Source organism: Siphateles boraxobius, unplaced genomic scaffold (assembly GCF_051911475.1).
Source record: "Siphateles boraxobius isolate OS27281-9 unplaced genomic scaffold, OSU_SipBor_1 8, whole genome shotgun sequence".
NCBI lineage: Eukaryota > Metazoa > Chordata > Actinopteri > Cypriniformes > Leuciscidae > Siphateles > Siphateles boraxobius.
In genome coordinates this window covers 22,450,849-22,478,240 of record NW_027509208.1, presented here as the reverse complement: position 1 = coordinate 22,478,240, position 27,392 = coordinate 22,450,849, and the positions used below count along the sequence as shown (strand labels likewise).

At 38.1% G+C, this 27,392-nt stretch overlaps 1 protein-coding gene and 2 non-coding genes across 5 annotated transcripts in view; all 3 read right to left on the bottom strand.

The window, feature by feature from the left end:
* Window positions 1-260: 260 nt before the first annotated feature.
* The window catches only part of opn8c (opsin 8, group member c), a 136,161-nt gene continuing 109,029 nt past the window's right edge, over window positions 261-27,392 (bottom strand). For 2 of the 3 annotated variants that reach the window (XM_077221066.1, XM_077221065.1), the window contains one exon: window positions 261-722. In XM_077221066.1, the coding sequence (XP_077077181.1) occupies window positions 261-722 (462 nt within the window). Of the gene's footprint in view, window positions 723-7,561; window positions 9,247-9,406; window positions 9,480-27,392 lie in introns of those variants that run through there. The other variant, XM_077221067.1, reaches the window with a different exon arrangement.
* trnal-caa (transfer RNA leucine (anticodon CAA)) lies at window positions 20,075-20,186 on the bottom strand. Its single transcript has 2 exons — window positions 20,149-20,186; window positions 20,075-20,120 (listed from the first exon to the last, which is right to left on the bottom strand). It is a non-coding gene; the product is annotated as a tRNA-Leu (tRNA).
* Window positions 21,217-21,327, bottom strand: trnal-aag (transfer RNA leucine (anticodon AAG)). Its single transcript has 2 exons — window positions 21,290-21,327; window positions 21,217-21,262 (listed from the first exon to the last, which is right to left on the bottom strand). It is a non-coding gene; the product is annotated as a tRNA-Leu (tRNA).

The window sequence follows — 27,392 nt, the reverse complement described above, 5'->3', positions numbered from 1 at the left end:
TACGTAAAACAGATTTTGTAACACTAACATTTATACCAGTACAACAATACGCTTTGTTCAAACAATACATAAACAGCAATATTATACAGTAAGTAATGTATACATGTAACAGGATCATACTTTGGCAATCACATTTATTAGCATTTAAAGGTCTTTTGTGGTCTTGAAATTACAGTTCTTAAGATAACTCAGATACTCAATGCACAGTAAGCTGTGTATTGCAAAATATCAAGGTTCAGAGAAATTAAACACTTTAAATCTTAGGTTGAGGTTGGTAAGAACTGACAATCAACCCTCCGCTCACCTTTGGTTTGTGTCAGTTGTATGTTGGAGACCCAGCAGACCATGTGACTATATGGACCTGTGTTTTTTCCACTCTTGTCTTTATGTAGGATAGGACCTCTTCTAACATGGGCTACAACCTGCTCCTGTTGTTGGATCTGCATGGGATGAACACCATTGCCTGTGCACACTCCAACACGGTTGTGGGCAAGTCTAGGGAACATAGAGAATAGAAGGCTCCGCAGCTCCTGTCGAAAAGCTTTGTTGAAGTAAAAGTAAATAAAGGGGTTGTAGATATGGGAGCTTTTAGCAAAAAGCGCAGGAAAGACGAATCCTTCTGGTGCCATATACCAAGCGTCTTTGTGGAAGATAAACAGGAAGGAAACAATGGTGTAGGGAGCCCAGGCAAGGACAAAGCCCAAACTTATGCAGAAAAACATCTGTTGAATACAAAGAAAAAGAGTTTAACTACAACAACAAAATTGATGTGCAGTGAAAAGCATTTACCCACATTGTTTCAGCCCTGATCCGGCCCACATGCAGCGGGCATGTGGGACGGATCTTCTTCTCTTCATTGATTCTGCTTGTTAACAGGCTTATTAAGGCTGAGATGACTCCATATTTAATATACACAGACTTTGTGGCTCAGATAAGGTCCAGTTCTGGTTTATTTCTTTGCTCTGGCTGACATGTGGCATTACTATGGCCTGCTTGTGGCCCAGATCTGGCAAACAGGAGCGGTCCGCCCAAGGGCCGTCATTCCACGCTGCATGTGGCCCAGATCAGTATTCCACAAGTGCCAGTTGTGGCCCGGATCTGGGCCGAAACAATGTTGCTATGTGGGTATTAGGGCATTTCAGGGCCCAGTATAATGGCAGACACCTTTTTGACTGCAATAGTGGAGAAAGATTTGCTACATCTTGATTGGATCTCAGTGGACTAACACAAACAAATGTCCAATGCCATCAGATAACGATGCTAGTGTCAGGCTCATGTTTGTCTTTATTGTGTTTTCATTCATTTGCCTGTGTTTCCTTTCAGTATAGTTCCTGTCCCCTGATTAGTCCCAGTATACTGATATCATTTCTGATATATACTCCCAGTTTGGTTCTGTTTGCTGTCGGTTATTACCATTAGTGTGTGGTTGGTGTTGCTCTTTTCTCCTGAGATACTCCAAGTGGATACCTTTTTTTTAAACTGTTTATTTATTTTGGGTTAGGATTCAATTTCTGACAGAATTGTTGTTCCAGGATCGATAAAATATGTTGACTCAGGAACATGTTGCACTTTGCAAAATCACAGGTGACCGTGGTTTCTGTCATTCATCCATCATAAAAATAATTCCGAAAGTTTTGGTCTGGGAACACCATAAATCCTTAAATGCATGAATGTTTCGCCAATCATTATTAAATATTAGGGTCTTTAGAGACCCAGATCTATATCTAACACGGATGGATCTCTTTAAGCAGATGTTTTATACCATCATCACTGTCCTAGTCAGAGCTCATTACATTCAGCATCTGGCTCATATTTGCCCTCTCAACCATGTTCTCAAAACTATCATTTTCAACATCAATCTTTTGATAGCTGACAGCTTCTTCACCAAATCCACCATCAAGTGACACTAATATTTGATTGCGTTCAGTACTTGCTCTGCAATAAATCGCTGAGCCATTTCAAGTTTTTCTGATGATACTTCCTATTCTTTTGTTTTCTGCCTGCAGCAACTATGAGTGAAGTATCACTTCATCATTGTGTATTAGACATTGCCACTGTGTACAATAAAGGTGAATTGCAATTATTCAGTCATCAAATATTCAATTATTGTTGTGTAGAAAAAATATACGTGCACTCAAATCCACTGGATCCATCTACAGCGCGGAACTTCAGCGTTGCGGATGCCGGAGCTAATCGCGACCATTATACTCAATGCTCTTAACGCGGGGTTCACACCGGACGCTGAAGCGACGCGGAACGGAAAATCACGCACGGTCCGGTGCCTGGCTGTTCACACCAGACGCGTATTCTTCACCGGATGTCGACAAGCGCTTCTGCTCAGTTGTTGTTTATTCAGAGCAATTTTTTTACATCATGGGTAAGTACATAACCTCATAATATAAATACACCATGTTTCTGTAACCAAGAAGTTTGTACACTTCTTTTATTAATCCGTTGTCAAGACACACACGCAGCCAGAGAGATAATATGGTAGACAGTTATAGTAGTGTATATATACCGTTGAAATATACATCCTCTCTTCAAATTTATTACATCTATTTTCCTCTTCCTGTTTCCCAGTGCGAGTAGACAGGAGGAGAGCCCTTGCCCTATATCTTTTCATTATAGGGTATTATAGGGTATTTTAATTTGAAAATTGCTTATATTTTGACAATTGACCGGATGGTCGAGTGTTTCTTGGTGTAACTTCCTGCCGGAATTGACGCGGATCATTCGCGACTTGCGAAAAAAATAGACCAGACGCCGAAACTGGCGCTTCATGGTGCGTGCCGGTTGCGCCGCGCCTCGGCGCTCCGTGTCTGGTGTGAACGACAACATAGGTTAACATGGGCGCCGAAAGGAACGCTTGCCGCATCAAGCAGCACAGAGTACATCGTACCGGGCAGGAAGTCAGACACAGAACGGCATAGAGGATCCGGTCGATTTTCAAAATAAAACACCCTGTGGAGACCAACGCTCCGCTGCTGAAACACGTCTGAGACGCTTCCAGTGGACTTTGACTCCGAGCTAGGGACGGATCAAAAACGTGGCGCTGACGTTCCGCGCCGTAGACGGATCCAGTGGATTTTAAGGGTTACGCGCTGCCGCGCCACCTCTGCGTGCGGTGTGATTGCTCTAATCTTTTAACATGGGCGCCGGAAAAAAAAAAGCGCTGCTTACGCTCTGCTAACGCGTGTAGTGTGAAACCGGCGTAAGACTCCTCTGAATTCCCGGGGTGCTTCTCATTTCTTATTTGTGCATCCTCGTTTCCTTTCCTCGCTTCCTTTCCTAGCGCCTAAGCTCCTCCCCCTGTAGGTTGTGAGGGAAGGACGCAAGGAAAGAAAATGAGGACGCAGGAATCGAATGAAAGCTTTTTTTATACATTGGAATACTTGATCACTCAAGCGCCACTTCACAGCGTCATCAGCAGCGCTCAAAGGATCTGCCCTTATGTTGTTGAAGTTTGTTTATTTAAGAAATTCATAATGAATAACAATAAAGCAAGATACCCTGTTGAAATATGTGAGATGTGTAGTTTATATAAACTGCAAACTATAAAACTATAAATTAAAAGATTGTGACCGATGTGAAGAGGGAGGAGAATGTATAGGTGCGTCACGTTTAGTCAATAAAAAACTTCCGCATAGGATACACCTGTGTACCCTAGCTCATAACTCCTCTGAAAGCCTCCTCACTCCTCGATCCTCGACTCCTCGCGGTGCAATTAGAGAATTGAGATGTCCTTCAAGATGACTGTGCTTGATTGGTTTCCGGGTCATAGGATGGAGGACAGAGGAGCGAGGAGACAAGGAGGGATATTGAGAAGCACCCTTGGAAAACTCTGAAAGTGATCCTTCCTTCCCTTACTTCCTTCCAGTTCAGTGTTGGGGGGTAACTTATTACAAGTAACTTGAGTTACGTAATCAGATTACTTTTTCAAGTAACTAGTAAAGTAACGCATTACTTTTTCAATTTACAACAAAATATCTGAGTTACTTTTTCAAATAAGTAACGCTAGTTGCTTTTTCACATTTATTGACTGACAGCTCTCCTGTCCCCATGTTGAGAGAAATAAAGTGAGGTGTTGTGTGCATTTGCATTGAACATGCATTTACTCATCTCACTTGCACAAAAACATTCAGTATTCCTCAAAATGAATAAAAACAGTCAAATGCAATCTCAGAATTTTGTGCTAAAGTTTCATAATTAACTATGTTAAATTACACAAATATACTTTATGTATTTAATCTCACTTTATTAACCAATGTCTTTGCTGCTGACCTACAATGATCTAATTAAACCATACTAATAAGCAAAAATGACTTTAGATTAGGTTTAGAAATAAGAGTGTTGAACTTCCTTCTCCTGTATCCTATTGTTATTTAATCAAGAACAGCAGCAGCTGAAAGGTTTGTTTGAGCGGCGCTCTCTACTGTACAGTAGTAAATATGCATTTCCTTCAGCCTTAGGCTTATTCATTTAAAGGTACAAAAACTGTCGTTTTAAACTCCACCGTGGATGTATATCAGTCAGACGGGAATCGAAAAATCATTTTCATGGATGAGGTTGATTTTTTTTTATAATGAAATACTTTTTGTGGCAAGTGGCGTGGTTCAGCGCGGTCTGTAATGGGAGAGAGAAGAGACGAGCGGGAAGTAGGTCAAGTGCAAATGACGAACACCTGTGTCTTATTGCAGTGATCGGCGTGGAGAGACCGCTTATAAGCCGCGCGCTGGAACGAGAGAGAGACTGAAGAGAAAATTTGACGCAGAGAAAGAAAACCGGTGGATCCGAGCTCTCATTTTTGAACTGTTTTGTGCCGTCGCGGTTGCCACGGTGAATGCGCGTTGTGTGAGACTTTTGTTTTATTTTAATAAAGTACGAGTCCCAGTCACGCAGACCCCTGTCTTCTTCCTTCATGACTCTTGAACTTTTATTTCATTAAAATGAATTAACCGCAATAAGGTGTAATACTAAATTGGTTATCATAGATGTTACTGTATGTCAAATTCATTATTGTGATAACGCTGTGCAGTTTTACGTGTTCTAAACAATTGTTGTAAAAGTACATTCGAACATACCCACATCATTTGCCAAAATAGTGATTAATGTTTATGTATAACACATGCTATATTTATTTACATGGCCATAAACATCAGACGTGATAAACAATGTCAATAAACTAAACACAAATCTAAAGCAATAATACTTCCCTTACATAAACATAACTATTAACGAATGCTACATTTGGAAAATATAAAATTAAGCAAGCTTTGCCGACAGAACCAGCTGCAATCGGTAAAGAATAACTGTGTTCCGTAACGACTGCATGAAACAAGTTAACGTTTGTAGCTTGATAGACGCTACAACTTCCGCATTTGTCAAGGACTCCACGCAGTACGAGCGGAAACCGAGGGTAACTCGGATGTGACGCAATTGACTGGCGACTCCCAGCTCCCCCATGCTGTAACGCCCCGTTTCCTTGGTTAAAATCGCAATTTTCTCATGATTTAAAAATAGTTGGAAACATTTGGGATATTGTAAGTAATCAACTTAACAAAATATATAACACTGGCCTTGAGATTATGGGATATTGTAATGCAAAATTCTTACATACTGTAGCTTTAACTTTTGATGTGAAAGGGCCTTAACAATTGGCAAAAATAGATTGTTTTAGCTGTTATTAAAAAACAAACAAACAAACAAGCCCATGCAGGTGAGAAAAAGTAACGCAAAAGTAATGTAATGCATTACGTTCCATAAAAAGTAACTAAGTAACATACTTAGTTACTTTTTTGGGGAGTAACGAAATATTGTAATGCATTACTTTTAAAAGTAACTTTCCCCAACACTGTTCCAGTTCCTGTTTCCCTTATTTTGCTGGCCTTGTTTGTTACCATGGTCACCTTCATTAATTTCCATGTTTCGGAAAATATTTAAAGCATTAAGAGTGTCGAAAACAGCGGCGTCATGTGGCAGGTCAAATTTACAGCAGCCATAAACCTGAGAGTGCAGCTCCGTTTTATCCAATAAAGCACAAATAAAAGCCTGAAACGGTTAATGTGTTTAGTTTTCTGATAATATAATTCACATATTAAAGTGTGGCAATAAATTAAATGTAAAAATAATAATAATTAGAATAGCCTACCCTACCAACAGAGTTGTTTAGTAAATGGTGCTCTTATTTTATGGTTTTTTACTGTTTATATGACAGAATATATGATTATGATGCAACTTATTAAAATAAATAATGTTTTGCTAGATTTTTCAGTCTGTACTGGATTCAGTGTGCGGCCAGCAACCCCCTAACTTGTTTTCAAGTATACACATGGCTCTACACACCTGTGTGTAGAGCCATGTGTTTTTTTCTTCTAGTTTACACAATATATGATAATGTAGTACAGGCTATATGTTTATATATTAAAAAAAAATAGTAAATGGACTTCCCAAAATCCGTAGACTAGTGGTCTGGACTCAAACATTCCAACACGCAAAGTAAAGCATTTACCTGACTGGTAAGAAAGTGAGTCCTTTGTCCTTTGTTTTTCATTGATCATGTGTATCTCTGACATCAGTACCCGCTGTGGCACGGAGCTTCATAAGAAATTTAGCTGCAAACTCGATACATGCTTTGAAGCTTCGGTGTCAAACATATGTAATATCGCTATTAAACAAAACTGCACGTGGATCCTCTTCTCTGCCTGCTTATTTGCCTTTTCAACCATTGAATGTCTGACCGCAATGACTCATCAGTTTGCGCCAAAGTAAATGATCACTCGAGGACCACACCTGAGATTATTATCAGTTATGATCAGTGCTGCTAACACAGGAGCCTCCATGAGGCAAAATATAGAAAGTAAATAAAAGCATTTTTTTCCCTAAAGGTTGAAATTCTTTGAGTCTGATATCTTAGACCACTCAACCATTCTGATACTCACAACCAACTTTGTAAAGCTCAGTCCTATGGTGGGGGAAAAAAAATACACACACAAAAATAATTATTATCTTTATATTAAATCAAGTTCTCATTATAAAAATTATTTGTCCACGGTGGAATGAATTAAAAAATAATATGATATGTATTGCTGTTACATATATTCAAGTTCTCATTACAAAAGCTGTTTGTCAGAAGACTTGAACCCACGCCTCCATTTGGAGACCAGAATTCTCAACAACTGAGAAGGTTTGTGTCAGGCGCCTTAGACAGCTCGACCATCCTGACTCTTTCTACAAACTTTGATAAGCTCCGTCATATCACTGTCCATGGTGGTGCAGCGAATTAGCTTTATGAAATATTAATAACCAATCATAAATTGTTATAATTGATTATGAATATTTGTGTCAGTTAATCGGGTTAACTTGATGTAACTACATTAACATTACAACCAATTACTCAGTTCATCCTGTGAACCCTCAATATTGGTTATTAATTAATTTATAGAAATGTACATTTCCAGGGCATGGGAAATGTCTTTCTTACTAAGCACTACTAAGAGCAAGTAGTTAAGATCGATATGATTAGTGACTCCGGATATAAGCTTGAGGCACGGACAACTTTACGTGTGATATGAACAAGACTTTATTAACTAGACTAAACATTTAAACTATTCTAACATAGACATACATGCATACAGTTTACCAAGGGAAAGAGAGCTGAAGCAGAATACAGGAAAGCAAGAAGTTATAGCATTGTTTGAAATTCAGCAGATCAACAGCCTTGAGCAAACCATCAGTTTAGTTCTAACACGTCCTTTAAAAGGATACTTGACGTATCAAATAATGAGACTAAGTTTGATACTTGTGTAGCGTGGTGGTGGGACTAAACGGTTGACAAATACCAAATCGTATAGTGGTAAATAAATAACAAGCTGACTACGCCACCCCTCTTCAGAGAGAGGGGAAATAACTACCCAAAGTAAATAGGGCACACAGGTTCCTTACAATGGAGGGCAAAGAGACGTGGATATCAGTACAAAAGTTAATTTATTAAGTTCACATCAATAGATAAAACCTTCTGGTCACTGTAAGGCAGAATGTCACACACACATGACTCGTACCACACTGTTCATCCACAAACACGATAAAATAAAATAAAATAATTAACTGTTAAGATGGCTGAGGCTCACCCGTAGTGGGGTAGGCTAGCCAAGTATCTAATTCAAAAGTCACACGCACACACACACGCACGCCCAGTGAGGTATAAGTGGTTACAAGCGGCAAACCACACTAAGTGCTTAAAGTACCACCACCAGAAGGCTAGAAAAGCTAGCCTCCCAACCCGGGGTCCATCAGCGTAAAAAAAACAAAAACAAGATTAATGAATACACTAAAAAATGATACTAGACACAACTAATAACAAAATTCAGAGTGGTTGGTGATACCAAACACTCAACACAAGGGAACACTAACTTGTAGACAAAAAAGTTCACCAATCACAGGGCAGCAAAGTTGCAACTTAACACATTGCACAATAATCAACATCCAAACTAACCAAAAACAAAGTAAAGAAACATACAACTTAACACACAGGCAGCCAATGATAAAATGACTGAAGGGCGAGCCCACGTACACAACTTCGGCACCTGCAGCGGCGAACAGGGGCCTGTTTCAGAAAAGAGGTTAAGTGAAAACTCTGAGTATGTTAACCCTGAAATGAGGGTAACTCCGGGTTTTCTGTTTCAGAATGGGAGGTAAGTCAAACCTGAGAAAGCAGGGTAAGTCAAGCCCGTTTCTGAAAGAGAGGTAACTTATACTCAGAGTCAGTTACCATGGTAACTTACTCTGTGAACCTAACCTGGTCGAGAGCAGGTTTACTTCCGTAAACCCAGAGTTTATTTCGGTCTCCTCCCCTTTTTTAAAGAGGAAGCGGTGTTTAAACACCTCATTCATTCTTTCGGTACATTTATTCATTGCAGTTTTTTTCCCGAAGTTTTTTAATAAGATGAAGTCTATATAACTTCTTAACTGGCAACTGAAAATACAGTAGACTAGAGTTACATCATGTAGTTCTAAACAAATTCTACAGAATTAAACTTTGGCATTCACTCCATCTCCTCTGCATCTCCATCTCCTCTTCATCTCCATCTCCTCTGCATCTCCATCTCCATCTCATCTGCATCTCCATCTCCTCTGCATCTCCTTCTCCATCTGCATCTGCATCTCCATCTCCTCTTCATCTCCATCTCCTCTGCATCTCCATCTCCTCTGCATCTCCATCTTTGCGAGCCTCTTCCTTCTTTCTGTTGGCTGAGTAGAAGTCAAATGAGAATGAACATTTAATTGTGTTAATTAGACCTATGTCAAAAATGCTGCTGCACTGCAAGACACTGGATGCTATTTAGTTATTTAATATGTCAAATGTTTGTAAAGTCAGGTAGCTTACATCCATGATATGCTCAAGCCTTACCTGATTGAATTATGTTTTTATATTTCATTTTCAGCTGCTGCCATGTTCTTTTAATGCCTGCTTTTAATTGCACCTACATGAAAATTAAAATTAGGTTGAATAACATACTGTTCTTCCAGTTTTACCTCTGATATTATAACAGTTGGGTAAGTTACTCTAAAATAGTTATTAATTACTAACTACAAATGACATCTTCAACAGTGTAATTAGATTAATGTAAAAATTACTATCTTGAGAAAGTATTGGTCTACTTATTACTAATTACTTTATAAATCCCATATCAACCTCAACCACTTTAACAATACAAAAAGAGACAATAAACTGCACTTTTAATGCTTTCAAATTTACAATATACAATTGCATGAATTATTCTTGAATTAATCAGAGTGTAGAGAGAGAAGGTTACATTAAAAATATACCTTTTACAAATGTTATGTTAAATTGACTATTGTTTTATACAGAATTGTTCTATAGTCTATGCAGTATTTAATGCAAGGACATCATATTTTACTTTGTATTACAGAAGAATTAAGAGTAATCCCTTTAATTGAATTACAGTATTTAGATTACTTGGTAATTATACCCAACACTGTATAACAGTAATTAAAATGTAAACTTTGACTTGAGCAACTATTCTCTCCCAAACTAACTCTCTCGATCGCCGCTGCTGCCCTGTTGCTTAAAAAATTTTTTTGAACACTGCTGGTGAGAAATATGTAGACCTCTTTTTGTGTGGCGCTGTTACCATGTTGACTCATAATATCTGCGCTCCATTGATAATGGCTTTTTATAGTTGTGGTGCACCCGCTTAACTCAGAGTCAGTCAACTTAGAGTTGATTGAACTTACTCATTTCAGCTGTTCTGAAACCGAAAACTCAGAGTTTCCCATCTCAGGGTAAGTCAACTCAGAGTTTAAGTTTTAACTCAGAGTTGGTTGAACCTCCTTATTGAAACGGGCCCCAGATCGATGGTTGTAGAGGTGAAGACATACAACAAAAACAGTAACACAGCAGCAAGACAGCAGCGCAGTCTAAATGGATTTTATGCAGAAAACGAGCAGCCCAACGTCCACATTAAGACGGAGCATCTTCAAAAGAATCAATATCCTGCTAAAAACATCAGACATCAGTTGATTAGCTCAGTTAAATATTAGTTGAAACTTTAAAAGAATAACTTTACATACCAGTTGATCATAATGGAATTGTATAAGCGTGCGGTTGCTCACAGCAGCGTACACATAAAAACAAACCAACTGAAAGGAAGAGCACGTAGATTATTGCAAGCTGCACAAGTCTACAGTACAAACATTTACCTATAGCCTACCTGGGGGAACGGAACAGCCTGCACATCACCGCGGCGCTGCCAACCAAACACGGCCAGCATTGAATGGCGGCGCGCCTGCAACAAGGGGCGCAGCTAACAATAACGCATCACCGGTTGGCATAAACAGTCTTTAAATAGGCCAGGGACAGCGGCCGATAGGCTGCCACATCTATCACTCATGTGACAGCCACAAATAACAGTTCGGGGTCTAACCCACTCTGCCACACTTGCATGTCTCGCCCATTTGATTTAAACTGTCCTGATGCAATTTGTTGAGGCTTCAGTTGATCTTTGCTGATGTTGTTTTGATGAGAGAGAACCAGTTGAAGTCAGAGGATCTTTGGTGAATGGAAAGACAAGCCCGCAGCCTGGCACAAGTTTGGGGGTCGTTAGAAAACTTTCTACTAGTTTAGCATCATCTTCACATCAGGACTTCTCAGGAAGGACCAAGAGAAAGAGAGGGAGCTAAGGGAGCAAAGAGAGCTAAGAGAGTCAAGAGGGTCAAGAGAGAGCTGATCTTGTATTCAGTGAACTTAAAGTGTGAAGATGTCACACCCTCTGGAGGTGTGTGAGCCAAAAAGAAGTTGTCCCTTTGGAGGGAGATTTTACGACCCTTTGTGTTCGAGCAAGGCGTTTAAATCTGTAATTTCATTGGGTTTTCAAGAAAAAGAATCTTCAAGATTCTTATAATACCCATGCGTCACAAAGTTAACAAAATTTAATGTAAATTAACAAATGGGCAACAAAGATTGGAGTTTATAGAGATCAAACATGCCACACATGATTTTGGTTAACCATATTAGGCAAAGTCTGAAACATTAACCCATTCAAGTTTACAAGAAAAATAGGCCAAACAACATAAAAAGGGAAATCATGAGATGGGAAAATTAGATACATGTTTATACCTTTCTCAAGTGGTTATATATATAGAATATATAGGATTAACAGAGTTTATTTCTCCTTCTCAGAAGGAGTCACAGCCCTCTGCACATTCCCTTTTTGGGATCGTAAAAATTCTTATCAATGTAACAGGACACTGTTAGTGTCTGAGTTCTGCCAATGGTGTTAGCTTCATTGTGATGTTAGTTTCGGGGGAAGTTACACAGATATTTGTTGGGAGAGTGAGGACTATTCATTAAATACAATGAATAATGTCTGTGTGTGTGTGTGCGTGCGTGCGTGCGTGCGTGCGTGCGTGTGTGTGTGTGTGATTGGTACAGACCCTACAGTGGAATGAATTAAAAAAATATGAAGATTATTTTAATATGAGATTTATTGCTGTTAGATATAGCACCTTAGCACCTTAGACCACTCGGCCATCCTGACACTTGCAACTGCCTTTGCTAAACTCAGTCATATCAGTATCCATGGTGGAAAGAACACACAAAAAAATCTGATATTTATTTCTGTGACATATATTCAAGTTCTCATTACAAAAACTCTTTGTCAGAAGTGGGATTTGAACCCCCTCCTCCATTCGGAGACCAGACTTCTCAACAACTGAGTCTTAGACCACTCGGCCATCCTGATCCTGCCCACAAACTTTGTGAAAGTCAGTCAAATCACTGTCCATAGTGCAAAGAACTCAAAAATAACGTGATATTTATTGCCTTTATCTTAATTCAAGTTCTTATTACAAAAGGTCTTTGTCAGAAGTGACACAAACATTTGAGAATGAGATGTTGGGCCCATGCGCGAGCGGCGACCGGCGGCGAGACAGCGTTGTTGATTGAGTTTTATGTCTTACTGTTTTGTTTTGTTTTTAATCGAAGTTTATATAGTTATACCCAAGGAGTATTAAAGGACTGGTTATTAACCTGTTAAACTGCTAGCCTTGGTGTCTGAGCAACAAACATGGAGCTGATGGCCTCATCGTTTTTGTGTTTGGCGTTTTATTTCACGGACTCTCTAGGTGCGTTGTCTAATCCACCGATAATTAGATATAGCAGAGACTTTCTACTACAGTGGAATATCCCTCAGATCAACAAACCACCGGATCTAGTTCTACCTGACTTGAACCGTTACAAAGATCTACGGTGTGGAGAGAGTAAAGCCACTGGTGACCCAGGAAAGGCGGTAAGCAGGGAGGAGTTCGTGTAAGGTTGAGGAAACAGTCTCTTTCCCGTATTCCCTTACCATCCATTATTCTGACTAATGCGCAGTCTCTTCGTAACAAAACGGATTAGCTTCAAGCTCATGTTCGATTCCAACGAGAATTCAGAGACTCGTGTCTATTGGCCATCACAGAGACATGGCTCTCGGACAGAGACTCGGACACAGACATTACCATGGACGGGTTTGGTCCTCCTGTGCGCTTGGACAGAGATGCTGGTGCTACGGGCATGTCGAGGGGAGGAGGAGTTTGCCTGTATGTGAACCAAAGGTATTGCAAGAACGTCATTGTGAGAGAAAGACTGTGTACTAAAGACGTTGAGTTACTGTCGGTGTCGTTACGGCCATCATACCTGCCATGTGAGTTTCCTCAAATATTTGTAACGGTTGTCTAATTCCAACCGAGAGCCAATGCAGAAAAAGCCTCAGAAATGCTTCTACAAGTAACTCAGAGATTGCAACTTATTTCTCCCGATGCACCAATGTTAATCATGGGTGATTTCAACCACTGTTTGATGGATAAGACCTTGAGAGACTTTTAACAATATGTCACATGTCCAACCAGACACAACAGGACTCTAGATTTATGTTATGGTTCTATAAAGGGAGCATATAAATCTCTCCCTCTTCCCCCATTGAGTGGGGCTGACCATAATTGTGTACAACTTGTCCCACTGTATCCTACAGCCCTAAGAACGGGAAAAACTTTAATCAGACAGTTTAAGAACTGGACTGAAGATTTCATCTCGATTCTACAAGGGTGTTATGAATGCACTGATTGGGAAATGTTTAAAGAGTCATGTGCTTCTGTGTGGATAACATTATTCCTGTAAGGTCTGTAAAGGTATATCTAAATAATAAGCCGTGGATAACAAAATCACTTAAGGTCCTGTTTAAGAAAAAACAGTGTGCATTTCGGGAAGGTAATCTTGTTGAGTTGAATCGGTTAAAAGGGAAGTGAAATTTGAAATAAATATGACAAAGCTGCAGTATAAAGAAAAGATAGAATGGCAGTTACAAAATTGTAATTTGGGCTCAGCATGGGATGGCATGAAAACTATCGTCGGGACAAAGCCTAAAAAAGATGGTGGCAATGGAAGGGTATAGAGGTGATTTTCAGCTTGCAAAAGCATTTAATGAGTTTTATGTAATGTTTGATACTTGTGACTTTGAGACAGTGGCGCAGATAGGATTTTTTAACTAGGGGGGGACCAAGCTGTCAGCAAATGATTTAAACTCAATTCGTTATTTTGCGTAATTTGGGCTTTAACTAGTGCTCAAGTAGTTACTTTGCGTAATTTGGGCTAATGATTTGCACTAAAAAGCCATTGGGGGATTCTTATTTGAAATCATGGATAAACAACAGTGAACAAAGGTAAACAAAGGCCTACCTGATCACCACTAGCAATGCATGATCATACTATTATTTGACTAGTATGCCAATCACCCACCAAAACTTCATGTCTTCAGCAAAGTATTTTTTGTGGCTGCCCTCCTGCAGATCCTCACTTGCCTGACTAGGGCAGAGGTCTTCAATCCTGCTCCTGGAGGGCCACTGTCCAGCAGAGTTTAGTTCCAACCCTAATCAAACACACCTGAAACACACAGCTCATCAAGCTCTTCAGGATCGCTTGAATATACAAAGGCAGGTGTGCTGAAGCAGGTTGGAACTAAACTGTGGCCCTCCAGGAGCAGGATTGAAGACCTCTGGACTAGGGCCTGCCTTACTGTAATCAGAAATCGGCTGCAGGCCAGGAGGACAACATTTTAAATCGTATAATTTCAGTTAACCCTCTATACCTCTATAGAATTTCACAACAATGTGAAATACAACATAATCCTGAGAATTAATGGCTAAAACTACTATTTCAAAAATGTCTAAGAATAACTCAATTTTAAATTTAAGTGTTAATTACAAGTTTGTTGCAATTTATAGATTAGAAATATCTTTCAAATGATGTATGAAAAATTAAGAAATGTTTTTCATAGCCCATAATTTAAGAATCTATATCCTCCGTTGCTCCAGTCCATACAATAGAAAAAACATGATTTCCTGCTATAAGAGGATGTCAAAAGTTTATGTAGGCCTTTATTTGTTGTTTGCATAAACCTTGCACCACACAAATTTACTTATTATAATTATTTTTATAGTGGCTTACACGACAGTGAACATACCTCAGTCAATTTATACAGTACAATGGGTTAAATGATAAGATAAAACATTATTTCCTGACGACGATAAATTGTTTGATTTATCCAACCATTATTTTTGTGTTCGTTCATTATTTGTCTCTGTCCACTCACCTAAATGCATAGTTATGGTCTCCACATTTTGCTGTGTTTACTAAGTGTAAAAGCCTTCTTGCCATTATTGTCAGACTAGCTATTCCCCTTAACAAATCTAATCTCCCACATCTGGGAAAGTCAACAGGCATAGGATACTTACATTGTTTGGTTTTTGAAAAAATGAGGTGATTGTTTTTTGTCTCTTCATTGCCTTTATGTGGCATTTATACTGTCGATTTTTTTCAGTTCAGAAAATCACCGACTCAGCTCAGTCATAGATGGTATACCGGTCCGCCCCTACAGGCACGATTGAGGCAGCTACCAGCTCCTCATAGGACCCCGGCAACGTCACTCAGGAGTCGTAGCACACACACAGAAGAGAGAGTGTAAACGTCGGTGGCATGATGGCATCGTGTGTTTATTGACAACAGAACAGCGTGTAGTGATAACGTGGGTACAAACAAAGTAATGGTGACCGGTGTAGATTATTATTGTGTGTCAGCCCGCGTCTGCCCCTATCCGATTCTGAAGCAGCGGCGGGCCGGGACACTACTTTGGCTAATGTACATAGCGAAAACACCGGTCAATCCTCTGTTTTACCGATTTTTGTCGCCTTTCGTAGGGATAGTGAGGGGGGGGGGGACGGATCGGGTCACTATGAATCTGGGGGGGGTCATGTCCCCCCCGTCCCTAGTGCCATCTGCGCCCCTGCTTTGAGACTATTCGTTGTGAGCAGAAAAATAATTTAACTGTTAATGGATCTATCCCTTTTGCAGAACAGGATATAATTAATGGGTTGAGACATTCAAAAGCCAGGAAAAGTGCAGGCCCTGATAATACTGAGGGCCGGCTGCTTATTTCCTGTGCAGAGCAATTGGGACCAATCTTTTATTATATTTTTCAACTGTCCCTTACTCAACAGAAGGTGCCGTGATTATGGAAAACCTCCACAGTCATTCCAGTGGCGAAAAATAAAAATTCAGTAGCACTAAATGATTTTAGGCCAGTTGCTTTAACTTCATTAGTGATGAAGAGTTTTGAAAAATGTATTAAAAAAGAGCTTCTTACAAAGGTGGAAGACTCACTTGACCCTCTTCAGTTTGCTTATTAGGCCAGGCGTGAGGATGCTAAAGCTACTTTGTCGAATTTGGTACTTAAGCATCTAGAGGGAAGTAAGACTCATGCCAGGATTTTATTTGTCGATTTCTCATCCGCTTTCAACACGATACAACCTCATATTTTAGTAGAGAAGCTGTTAAGTTTTGATTTTGATTTTAGTATTGTTGGTTGGATCCTTGACTTCCTAACTGATCGCATTCAGAGAGTAAGGGTTAATGGTTTTTTATCATAGATATTGTATTCATCCACAGGGTCCCCTCAGGGATGTGTGCTTTCTCCACCCCTGTATATTCTATATACCGATGATTGCAGAAGCAGGCATGAAAACAGATTTATTGTAAAATTTGCAGATGATTCAGCTATTGTCAGCCTTCTTGGTGTTGGCGAATGCGACCATGACCCTGTGGTTGAGGATTTTGTACAGTGGTGCAACGATGCATTCTTGCAAATAAATGTGCTAAAAACTAAAGACATGCTTATTGACTTTAGGCGTAATCAAACTGACTTGAAGAGAACAACTATCAAAGAGCAGGAGGTTGATGTTGTGGAATCATATAAGTATCTGGGGTTTGTGATTGACATCAAGTTGAATTTTAATGTTAATGTGGAGATGATTTGCAAAAGGGGCCAGCAACATCTGTACTGTCTACGGAGACTGTCCAAATTTAAAGTTGTATAGGTCCTCGATGATTGTATTATATAAATCTTATATTGAGTGGTTTTAACATTTAGTATGTTATGCTGGTATGGAAGTCTTGGTGTGAAGGCAAAGACTGCTTTGGTGAAAATAGTAAATACTAGCAGTAACATTTTAGGAGTTCAGCAGAATCACCCAACTGACCTGTACAACCGGCAGGTAGTTAGGAAAGCCCGATCCATTTTAATTGTTACTTCAAATCCTCTCTATTCTGAGTTTAAGTTTTTACCCTCAGGATCTCGACTGAGATTTCCCTCTGTTAGAAGTAACAGGTATAAACATTAATTTATTCCTACTTCCATTTCTCTGTTAAATTTGGGTATGGGGGGAGTAGGTGGAAGGAATTAGTTGTTTGGGTTTTGTGTGGGTACTGTGTGTGTGTGCTTATTTTAGTGTTAATTTTTAAAGGTACATTTTAACTTTTACTGAAATTATTAATGTATTGTAAATTGTCCCTTTGTATGCTGTCTTGCTGTAAAATCAATAGCCCTTCGGGGACGTATACAAATAAAGTAAGAAAGAACTGGGGTTTGAACCCACACCTCCATTCGGAGACCAGAATTCCTAACAACTGAGTAGGTTGATATTCTTTGAGTCTGGCGCCTTAGACCACTCAGCCATCCTGACTCTTTTCACAAACTTTAAGCTCAGTCATATTCAATTCAATTCAATTTTTATTTAAATAGCACCATTAAAACAACCAGAAAAGTGCACAATGCGCTTTTCAGAAGAATTCAGAGACCAGAATTCTCTACAACTGAGAAGGCTGATATTCCTTGAGTCTGGCGCATTAGACCAGAAGTGGGATTTGAACCCACGCCTCCATTCGGTGACCAGAATTCTCAACAAATGAGAAGATTGATATCCCTTAAGTTAGGCACCTTAGACCACTCAGCCATGCTGACACTCACAACTACAACTAGCTGGGGTTTTATGCGAAAATAAAACCCCAGCTGTAACCTTTAACTTAGACAGCAGTTGTTTAACATGTAACTTGAATGATAAGTCCTCTTCCAACACAAACCCTAGATATTTGTAAGAGGAGACCAGTTCTATAGAGTTACCCTGCAAAGTGTAAATAGGTGGTGGAGAAGAATCAGTCTTATGTTTCCTAGAAAAGACCATGTATTTTGTTTTCTTATCATTTAGGACTAATTTTAAAGAAAAAAGGTTACGCTGAACTAATTCAAATGCTTTCTGCAACTTTAAAATGCAGTTTTCAATAGAAGATGCAAAACAATAGATAATGGTATCGTCGGCATATAAATGGATACTTGCTTCTGATAGATTATCACCAATATTGTTAATATTTAATGTAAACAACAGGGGACCCAAAATGGACCCCTGTGGCACACCAGATTCAATGGTGAGCTTTTCAGAGAGAGACCCCTTAATTTGCACTCGTTGACACCTATTCTTTAAATAGTTCCTGATCCAACCTAATGCGGTTTCAGAAAGACCGATACAATGTAAACGCGACAAAAGAATACCATGATTGACCGTATCGAAAGCTTTAGTCAAATCAATAAACATTGCAACACATGATCTTCCAGTATCTAGGGCGCAGGTAATGTCATTTAAGACTTTCATAGTAGCAGTTACTGTACTATGATTTTTTCTGAAACCGGACTGAAACCTGGATTGTTACTATTGTTAATTAAAAATTCCTTTAGCTGTTCGGTGACAATAGATTCTAAAATTTTAGCCACAGCTGATAGCTTCGAAATCGGTCTATAATTATTTTAAATGGTTGGATCACCGCCTTTCAGCAGGGGTACAACCAAAGCAGATTTCCGAACATCAGGAACAATATTCTGTTCTAATGATAAATTAAATTAAAAATATAGGCTAATGGGCCAGCAATGATCTCGGCAGCTAATTTAAGAAAATATGGCTCAATTTCATCAGGCCCTGCAGACTTCTTGATGTCTAGATTTTTTAAACCTTTTAAAACCTCACTTCATGAAATTGGAGAAAAATCAAAAATCGGACTATCTTCTCTCAGAAGAGATGGATTTGGTATAACACTCACAGGAATTTCTTTAAAAATAGAACTTGAAGAAATAAAGTGCTTATTAAAAAAAACTTTTCAACTATTCAGGTTGATATTCCTTGAGTCTGGCACCTTAGACCACTCGGCCATCCTGACACTCAAAACTACCTCTGTTAAGCTCAGTCATATCACAGCCCATGGTGGAAACAATGCAAAAAATAATATGAGATTTATTGCTGTTATATTTATTCTAGTTCACATTACAATATCTCTTTCTGAGAAGCGTGATTTGAACCCACGCCTCCATTCGGAGACCAGAATTCTCAACAATTGAGAAGGTTGATATCCCTTGAGTCTGGCACCTTAGACCACTCGGCCATCCTAACACTCAAAACTACCTCTGTTAAGCTCAATCATATCACTGCCCATGGTGGAAACAATGCAAAAAATAATATGAGATTTATTGCTGTTATATTTATTCTAGTTCACATTATAATATCTCTTTGTCAGAAATGGGATTTGAACCCACGCCTCCATTCGGAGACCAGAATTCTCAACAACTGAGAAGGTTGATATTGATATCCTGACACTTACAACTACCTCTGTTAGGCTCAGTCATATCACTGCCCATGGTGGAAAGAATACAAAAAATAATATGAGATCTATTGCTGTTACATTTATTCAAGTTCTCATTACAAAATCTCTTTGTCAGAAGTGGGATTCGTACCCATGCCTCCATTCGGATACCAGGATTCTCAGCAACTGAGAAGGTTGATATTGATACCCTGACACTTACAACTACCTCTGTTATGCTCAGTCATATCACTGCCCATGGTGGAAAGAATACAAAAAATAATATGAGATTTATTGCTGTTATATGTATTCTAGTTCACATTACAATATCTCTTTGTCAGAAATGTGATTTGAAACCACGCCTCCATTCGGAGACCAGAATTCTCTACAACTGAGAAGGCTGAATCCCTTGAGTCTGGCAACTTAGACCACTCGGCCATCCTGACACTCGCAACCACATCTGTTATGCTCAGTGATATAACTGCCCATGTTGGAAAGAATACAAAAAATAATATGAGATTTATTGCTGTGACATATATTCAAGTTCACATTAAAAAATCTCTATGCCAGAAGTGGGATTTGAACCCACGCCTCAATTCAGAGACCAGAATTCTCTACAGCTGAAAAGGTTTATATTCCTTGAGTCTGGCGCCTTAGACCACTCGGCCATCCCGACACACACTACCTCTGTTAAGCTCAGTGATATCACTGCCCATGGTGGAAAGAACACAAAAATAATGTGAGATTTATTGCCTTTATCTTAATTCAAGTTCACATTACAAAAATCTCTTTGTCAGAAGTGGGATTTGAACCCACGCCTCCATTCGGAGACCAGTATTCTCTACAACTGAGAAGGCTGATATTTCTTGAGTTTGGCACCTTAGACCACTCTCCCATCCTGACTGTTTCCACATATTTTGTGAAGCTCAGTCATACCACTGCCCATGGTGGAAAGAACACAAAAAATAATATGATATTTATTGATGTGACATATATTCAAGTTCTCATTACAAAATCGCTTTGTCAGAAGTGGGATTTGAAGCCACACCTCCATTCGGAGACCAGAGTTCTCAACAACTGAGAAGGTTGATATCCCTTGAGTCTGGCCTCTTAGACCACTCGGCCATCCTGACACTCACAACTACCTCTGTTATGCTCAGTCATATCACTGCCCATGGTGGAAATAACAAAAAAAATAATATGATATTTATTGATGTGACATATATTTGAGTTCACATTAAAAAATCTCTATGCCAGAAATGGGATTTGAACCCAAGCCTCCATTCGGAGACCAGAATTCTCAAGTGAGAAGGTAGATATTCCTTGAGTCTGGTGCCTTGAACCCCTCTGCCATCCTGACACTTGCACCTACCTTTGTTAAGCTCAGTCATATCACTGCCCATGGTGGAAAGAATACAAAAAATAATGTGAGTGTTATGCTGTTAAATTTATTCAAGTTCTCATTACAAAATCTCTTTGTCAGAAGTGGGATTCGACCACAGACCTCAGTTCGGAGACCAGAATTCTCAACAACTGAGAAGGTTGATATTCCTTGAGTCTGGCACATTAGACCACTTGGCCATCCTGACTCTTTCCACAAATGTTGTGAAGCTCAGTCAAATCACTGTCCATGGTGGAAATAACTCAAAAATAGTGTGAGATTTATTGCCTTTATCTTAATTCAAGTTCACATTACAAAATCTCTTTGTCAGAAGTGGGATTTGAACCCACGCCTCCATTCGGAGACAAGAATTCTCTACAAATGAGAAGGCTGATATTCCTTCGTCTGGCACCTTAGACCACTCGGCCATCCTGACTATATCCACACATTTTGTTAAGCTCAGTAATATCAGTGTCCATGGTGGAAAGAACACAAGAATAATATGAGATTTATTAATGTGACATATATACATATATACATCACATATATTTCATTTACTTTACATTATTTTAAAAACTCCATCACTTCCCGGTAGCTTCCACATTAGGTCTTTAAGGACACAATAAACTTTTGGGGTAAAAATATCATAAAAAGTAGGGGTGGCATGATCCGCCTTTTTTGCCTCCGATACCGATTCAGATACCTGGGACTCAGTATTGTCCGATACCGATCCGATCCAATACTAAAATAATAATTAAAAAAACAGTGCCAAATTATCTAATAAATTGTATCTGAATGCCTCACGTTGGGGAAGAGACTGTAATTATTCTTTTGTTAAAGGCATCAAAGCTTGACTTAAACATTATTTTCCTTACTTTGTAAAAGAATACAGAAAAAATATATACTATATAATTAAAAGACATTTAATTTAAAATTTTAAGCACAACTTTTTAATGAGGCAGCAACTTATGATAGATTGGACAGAACAACTAAGGCTATCAATAAACTGCCATTGCGCAAAAGTATTGTAATATGAAGGGCTCCAATTCAGAGCGGCACGAAACCTTATGCGCATCCCGTGCGCACGATGATGCGCTCGAAGCAACATGGAGTCACGGCGCGCAGCGCTTCGCATTGAAAAGTTCAAAGCACAAAAGTAAGATTTACATATATTTCTTTATTTATTCATTAGTTTGAGCCTTTTAACAGTTTTAAATATCAGTTAATGTGCGCGTGAATAGCAATTATATCGCTCTCTACTCCAGTGTTGTGATCACTGATCAGTTGTGTTGTGATCTAACAGACACCCGGTAGAAAGTAACATGTGGAACTCCAGCACGTTAAAGTCCTTTTATGTAAACCATAGACCTTTATCTACAGATCTACAGTATAATAATAGGAAAATTGACTCATCTTGGAGAGAGTTTCATCGTGACTGTTTTACCCGAGCGCGACGCGCTGTTTCAGTGCTGAGAATGACTGACAGCCGCAGCGGAGGGAAGCACTTAGGTGAAGATTAATTTAACGATTTAAACCTGTAACTTACCTCACATTAAACTTTATGTAATGGCTTCAGAAAACTTGGAATATAGTACACGAAAAGATTATAGTGCTTTATAATGTTTTGTGCCTTTTGTGTTGTATAACAATAACAATCGTAGGCTACAATATCGGATTGGATTTGGATGGTCTCGTCTGGCGATACCCGATTCGGCAAATATTGGTAGTATCGGAGCAATACCGATACAGAGTATCGGATCGGCGCACCACTAATAAAAAGCATCCAACATATTTTCACATTTAAAATACACATTCAATCTTTCAATATACAATTCAGTTTTCCTTTTAAACATAGTCAAAACATCCAACACAATTATTTCCTTTTTAGCCACAGCTCTTCTCTCCCATATTGTACTTTTCATCAACATTACACACAGATTTATAAAACTTTTGTTTTGACACTTCTTTTCCCAACCAAACATCACAAATCTGTTCCATTCCATTACATTTTCATCCCACTCCTCAGTCAACTCTTTAACCCTCTGGGGACTAAGCTCTTTTTGCTCCGTTTTCTCTATTTTTACATTTGGGCTTATAAACCATATGTAATGGAGATGGAACACTATTTGTATCTATGGATTCAGAAGACCCTAAGCTAACATAAGCACGCATGTAATGTGTTTATAAAGGAAGTATGAGTGAAAATGTACAATAAACTAGAGAATTTCAAAAACGGAAATTCGATTTTTGGCATTTATTTCTGATAATCACACATCACACAACAATAGTGAACAGTTTTTAAACGAAAAACATATTTGTCAAAGCCTTTGCTTGACAGACATGTGTAATTGTTAATTAAAATGTGTAAAGAACAATGAAAATTTTTACTTTATTTACAAATACTCCCAGGCGTTTTTCTTTTAGAATTTTCTAAGCAATGCTTTCTCCTCGTCACTCTCCAGTAATTGTTCCAGAGCTTGTTCCACCGTAAATCGTTTACTGCTTGCCATCATAAAAGTGCTGAAACAATAAATAATTCTATAATTGTATATAAATATATTATAATTGTTCTGTCTCTCTCTCATATCTCTGTGCGCTCTCGCTCCGTAAAGCCTTGTTTATACTCGACGCGCCCGTGTGGTCTCTGCCACTCAACGCTGTTTGCGTAATAGTATATAGTACCACCCCTTGCAAGGCTACAGAGTCCTCCGATTTGCTAGAATACGTCATAGTAACCTTCCTCTGATTGGGTAAGAAAAATATTCCTCCATCGGCAATTTTTCCATTGGTTGTTGCTCGTGAATCTGCCAAACAACATCGTTTTCATTGGCCTTTGACGTAGTGGTATTGCGCAACAAGGAAGTGTGTATACAAGCCGGGTAAGTTTGTTAGCTCTGTTTTCAGCGGAATCTGAGGAAGACAGCAAAAAAGGCCGCACCTCTCTATCATTAATAGTTTTTAAGATAATTACACATTTGTAAAAGTATGTCATTTTGGGCTGTACAGCCCAATCCGTCCCCAGAGGGTTAATTAAACATTTACATTTCCTTAAAAATTCGTCCAGTTCTTTACAGTATAAAAACATATGTAAAATCCACTCTTCCTTTCCTGGCACACTTTAGACAAAGCGTTTTGCTCAATTCCTATTTTATTTAAAATTGCCTCAGTAAAAATCACTTTATATCTTATAAAATATTCTATACATCCCAATTTTGTTTCCACAGACTTCCCCCTCCTGTTTCTCCATATACACTCTTTTTTTAAATCTTTGAATTTCTGCACCCAGTATTCATTTGCAATTGGCTCTTTAAAAACATCATCTCTAAAAGAACAATAAATCATTTTCACAGTACATTCCTTCAAATCATTCACTTTCCCCCCCCAATTTCACATAAATACATTTCTCTTTTGGCTCTCCTTCCATACATTCTATTCTTTTAATCCACTCTTCGGGTATTGCACTTTTAATGATTTCACACTTATTTAAAATTTCTTGTTCACTGTAATCCTCTTTTGCCTCCTCCATTGCATCCACAATAAATTGTGTTGGTAAAAACCCTTCTTTGAATTCATGTAAAACGTCTCTCACTCTTGTTATCCCCACTTCCATCCATTTCTTTAAAAATATTTCTTTGTCTTGTTTTAAAATGTTTTTGTTTAAGAACAGAGGTTGATTTAAAATGTTTTCTCTCCCATGTGGATCATATTCAACTTTGGCTAAAATTTTTCCCCAGGCACTCAAAATTTCTCTATAAAACTCTGGTATGCTTTCCGTCATCCAAATCTTCGTTTTCATCCATAAAATTCCATCCCCCATATTAAAATTCCCACATTTGTTTAAAAAATATTTCATGGTCTTTTTCCACTCTGCTTTACCCTCATCTTGTAGGTATTTCTTCACTATTTTAACTCTCAAACTATTTTTTCTCTGTTCCACATCTATTAATCCTAAACCCCCCTTAATTGTCTACTGCCCCTAAAAGTGTGTTAAAAGCTATTCTTGCTGGTTTCCCCTCCCATAAAAAGTCGAGAAAACATTTCTTCAGCCTCTTTTCTGTCCACAATGGCATCTCGGACACATATAAAACATACCATAGCTTAGAAACCATTAAAACATTCAATATTAAAACCTTCCCTTTCAAGTTTAATGTTCTCAATTTCCAAAAATTTAACCTTCTCTCTATTTCTGTTACTAGTTGCTCCCACATTTCATCTCTTACTTTCCTCTCATTTTTCCCCTTAAAATTCCTAAAATCCTTATTTCTTCCACTTCCTTGAAATTAAAACAATCCCTTAAAATCATAGCTTTACCAAATCTCATATACACCGTCTTATCTTCATTTACTTTACTCCCAGACCCTTTACAATATTCTTCTACAACCTTCATAACTTCTTTAACGCTCTCCTTTCCTTTTACTATTATCGTTGTGTCATCGGCATATTGAAAAACCTTCCCTTCAGCCTTGTTTTCCTCAATTTCAATTCCAGTTATTACTTCTTTTTGTTTTATAGCCAATCCCAACGGTTCCGATACAAGTGAATATAATAAAGCTGAAAGTGGACACCCATCTCTTATTGATCTTGTGATTTTAAAACATTCTGTTAAAAACCCATTACATTTTATTCTTGTTAAAGCACCCTTATATAAAATCTCAATCCATTTAATAAAATCTCCCCCAAAACCAAATTTCCTTAAAACATAAAATAAATACCCGTGTTCAACCCTATCAAAAGCTTTTTCAAAATCTAAACTAATTACGTATCCTTCTTCATTCTTTTCTTTCATGTACCATATTGTGTCTCTTATGCTCATTGTCGTGTCCGCTATATCTCTTCCTTTTACTCCGTACGCTTGATTTGTTTCGATTATACTTGGCATTACTTCCTTTAACCTGTTTGCTAAAACTTTCGCTAAAATCTTAAGATCTGTGTTTAGCATTGTGATCGGCCTGTAGTTTTTTAAATCTACTTTTTCTCCTTTCCTTTTATATATCAGTTTTGTTATCCCCATCCCCATTCTTTCATTAACTTCTTCTTTTTCAAAAATTTCTCTAAAAACTCCCTTTAAAATCTTTGTTAAAATCTCTTTAAAACATATATAAAATTCACTTCCCAAACCATCTATTCCTGGACTTTTCTTTTTATTCAGCTGCTGTATTGCTCTTTCTATCTCTTCTTCTCTGACTTCTTGATCACATTCTTTTTTGTCTTCCTCGCTAATTTTAGCTTTTATCTGATTCAGCAATTCCCTTTTTTCGTTTTCTTTTACACCCCTTGTACTAAAAAGCTCTTTATAAAAATTCCTTATTTCTTCTAAAATGTTTTCATTCCCTTCTACAATTTCCCAATTTTTTCCTCTTAGCTCTTTTATCGTTCCAGCTTTCCCTTTCTTTTTTTCCAAATCAAAAAAAAACTTGGTGCATTTTTCTCACACTGTATATTTAGCTTTGCTTCTTAACCTCGCCCCCTAATATTCTTTTTCCTCTATTTCTTTCAGTTTTCCCTCCATTTCCTTTATCTTTTGTATATCTTTATTTTCTTTATTCAATTCCACTTCCAAACTTTCCTTTATTTCTTTTTCTTTGTATCTTTTGCATTTGCGTATTATACTACAATACTTAATCGAGAATTTTTTAATTAAAAACTTTACGTTCTCCCACCATATTCTCTTATCTTCTTCATACATTTCATTTTCCTTTTCTTTTTCTATAATTTCTTTAACCTTTAAAACATAGGCTGCGTGCCAAACCGCATACTCAATGAGTAGGTACTTAATTTCAATGAGTACTTACTTAACGAGCGCTAAAAGAGTAGGTACTTTATAGCCAAATCTCGTTGAGTATGAATGCGATCCGGACATCATCCGCCATGTTGACGTTATCATGTGACCTACGACACGTTATCACAAACGCAACAACTTAAAAGATGAACGACACGTTTAATTCATCTATCTGTAAATATCTTGATATTGATGAAACTTGCTCAATTTGTGGTATTGTTGAAGAAACAGCTGCCAATTCATTCTGTGAATACATTTAGGGTTGATTTAAGTTATTATATTTTAAACCCTTCTAATGTGACCCACAGTTCCTTATAACGATTTTTTAAGAAACCCCAAAATCGTTATCTCTTGAATATGTTGTTAATTTCTTTATTTTATACCCAAAAAGTTTCTCCTTCAAGTTTTCCTCTTTTCTTGATGAATTTACCTCTCGTTTCATCCCTCAGACAATAACAACAAAACTATTTTTTAATGTATTATGAAGAACTATTTATATTTAAAGATATTTAGCCTTGTTATTGTTCTTTTTTCCTGTGTATAAATATCATATTATGATGTACACAAACCAATGATCTTTATGTTTTCTGTTTTGTCATTATGATTGTTCATTGTTAGATACAACTAGTATCTTTCCATGATCTTTATGTAATAAGTTTATAAGTTTAAATTATATGAGCGACAGGTGCACTAACACTTCATAACATCAGTAACTCGACAGC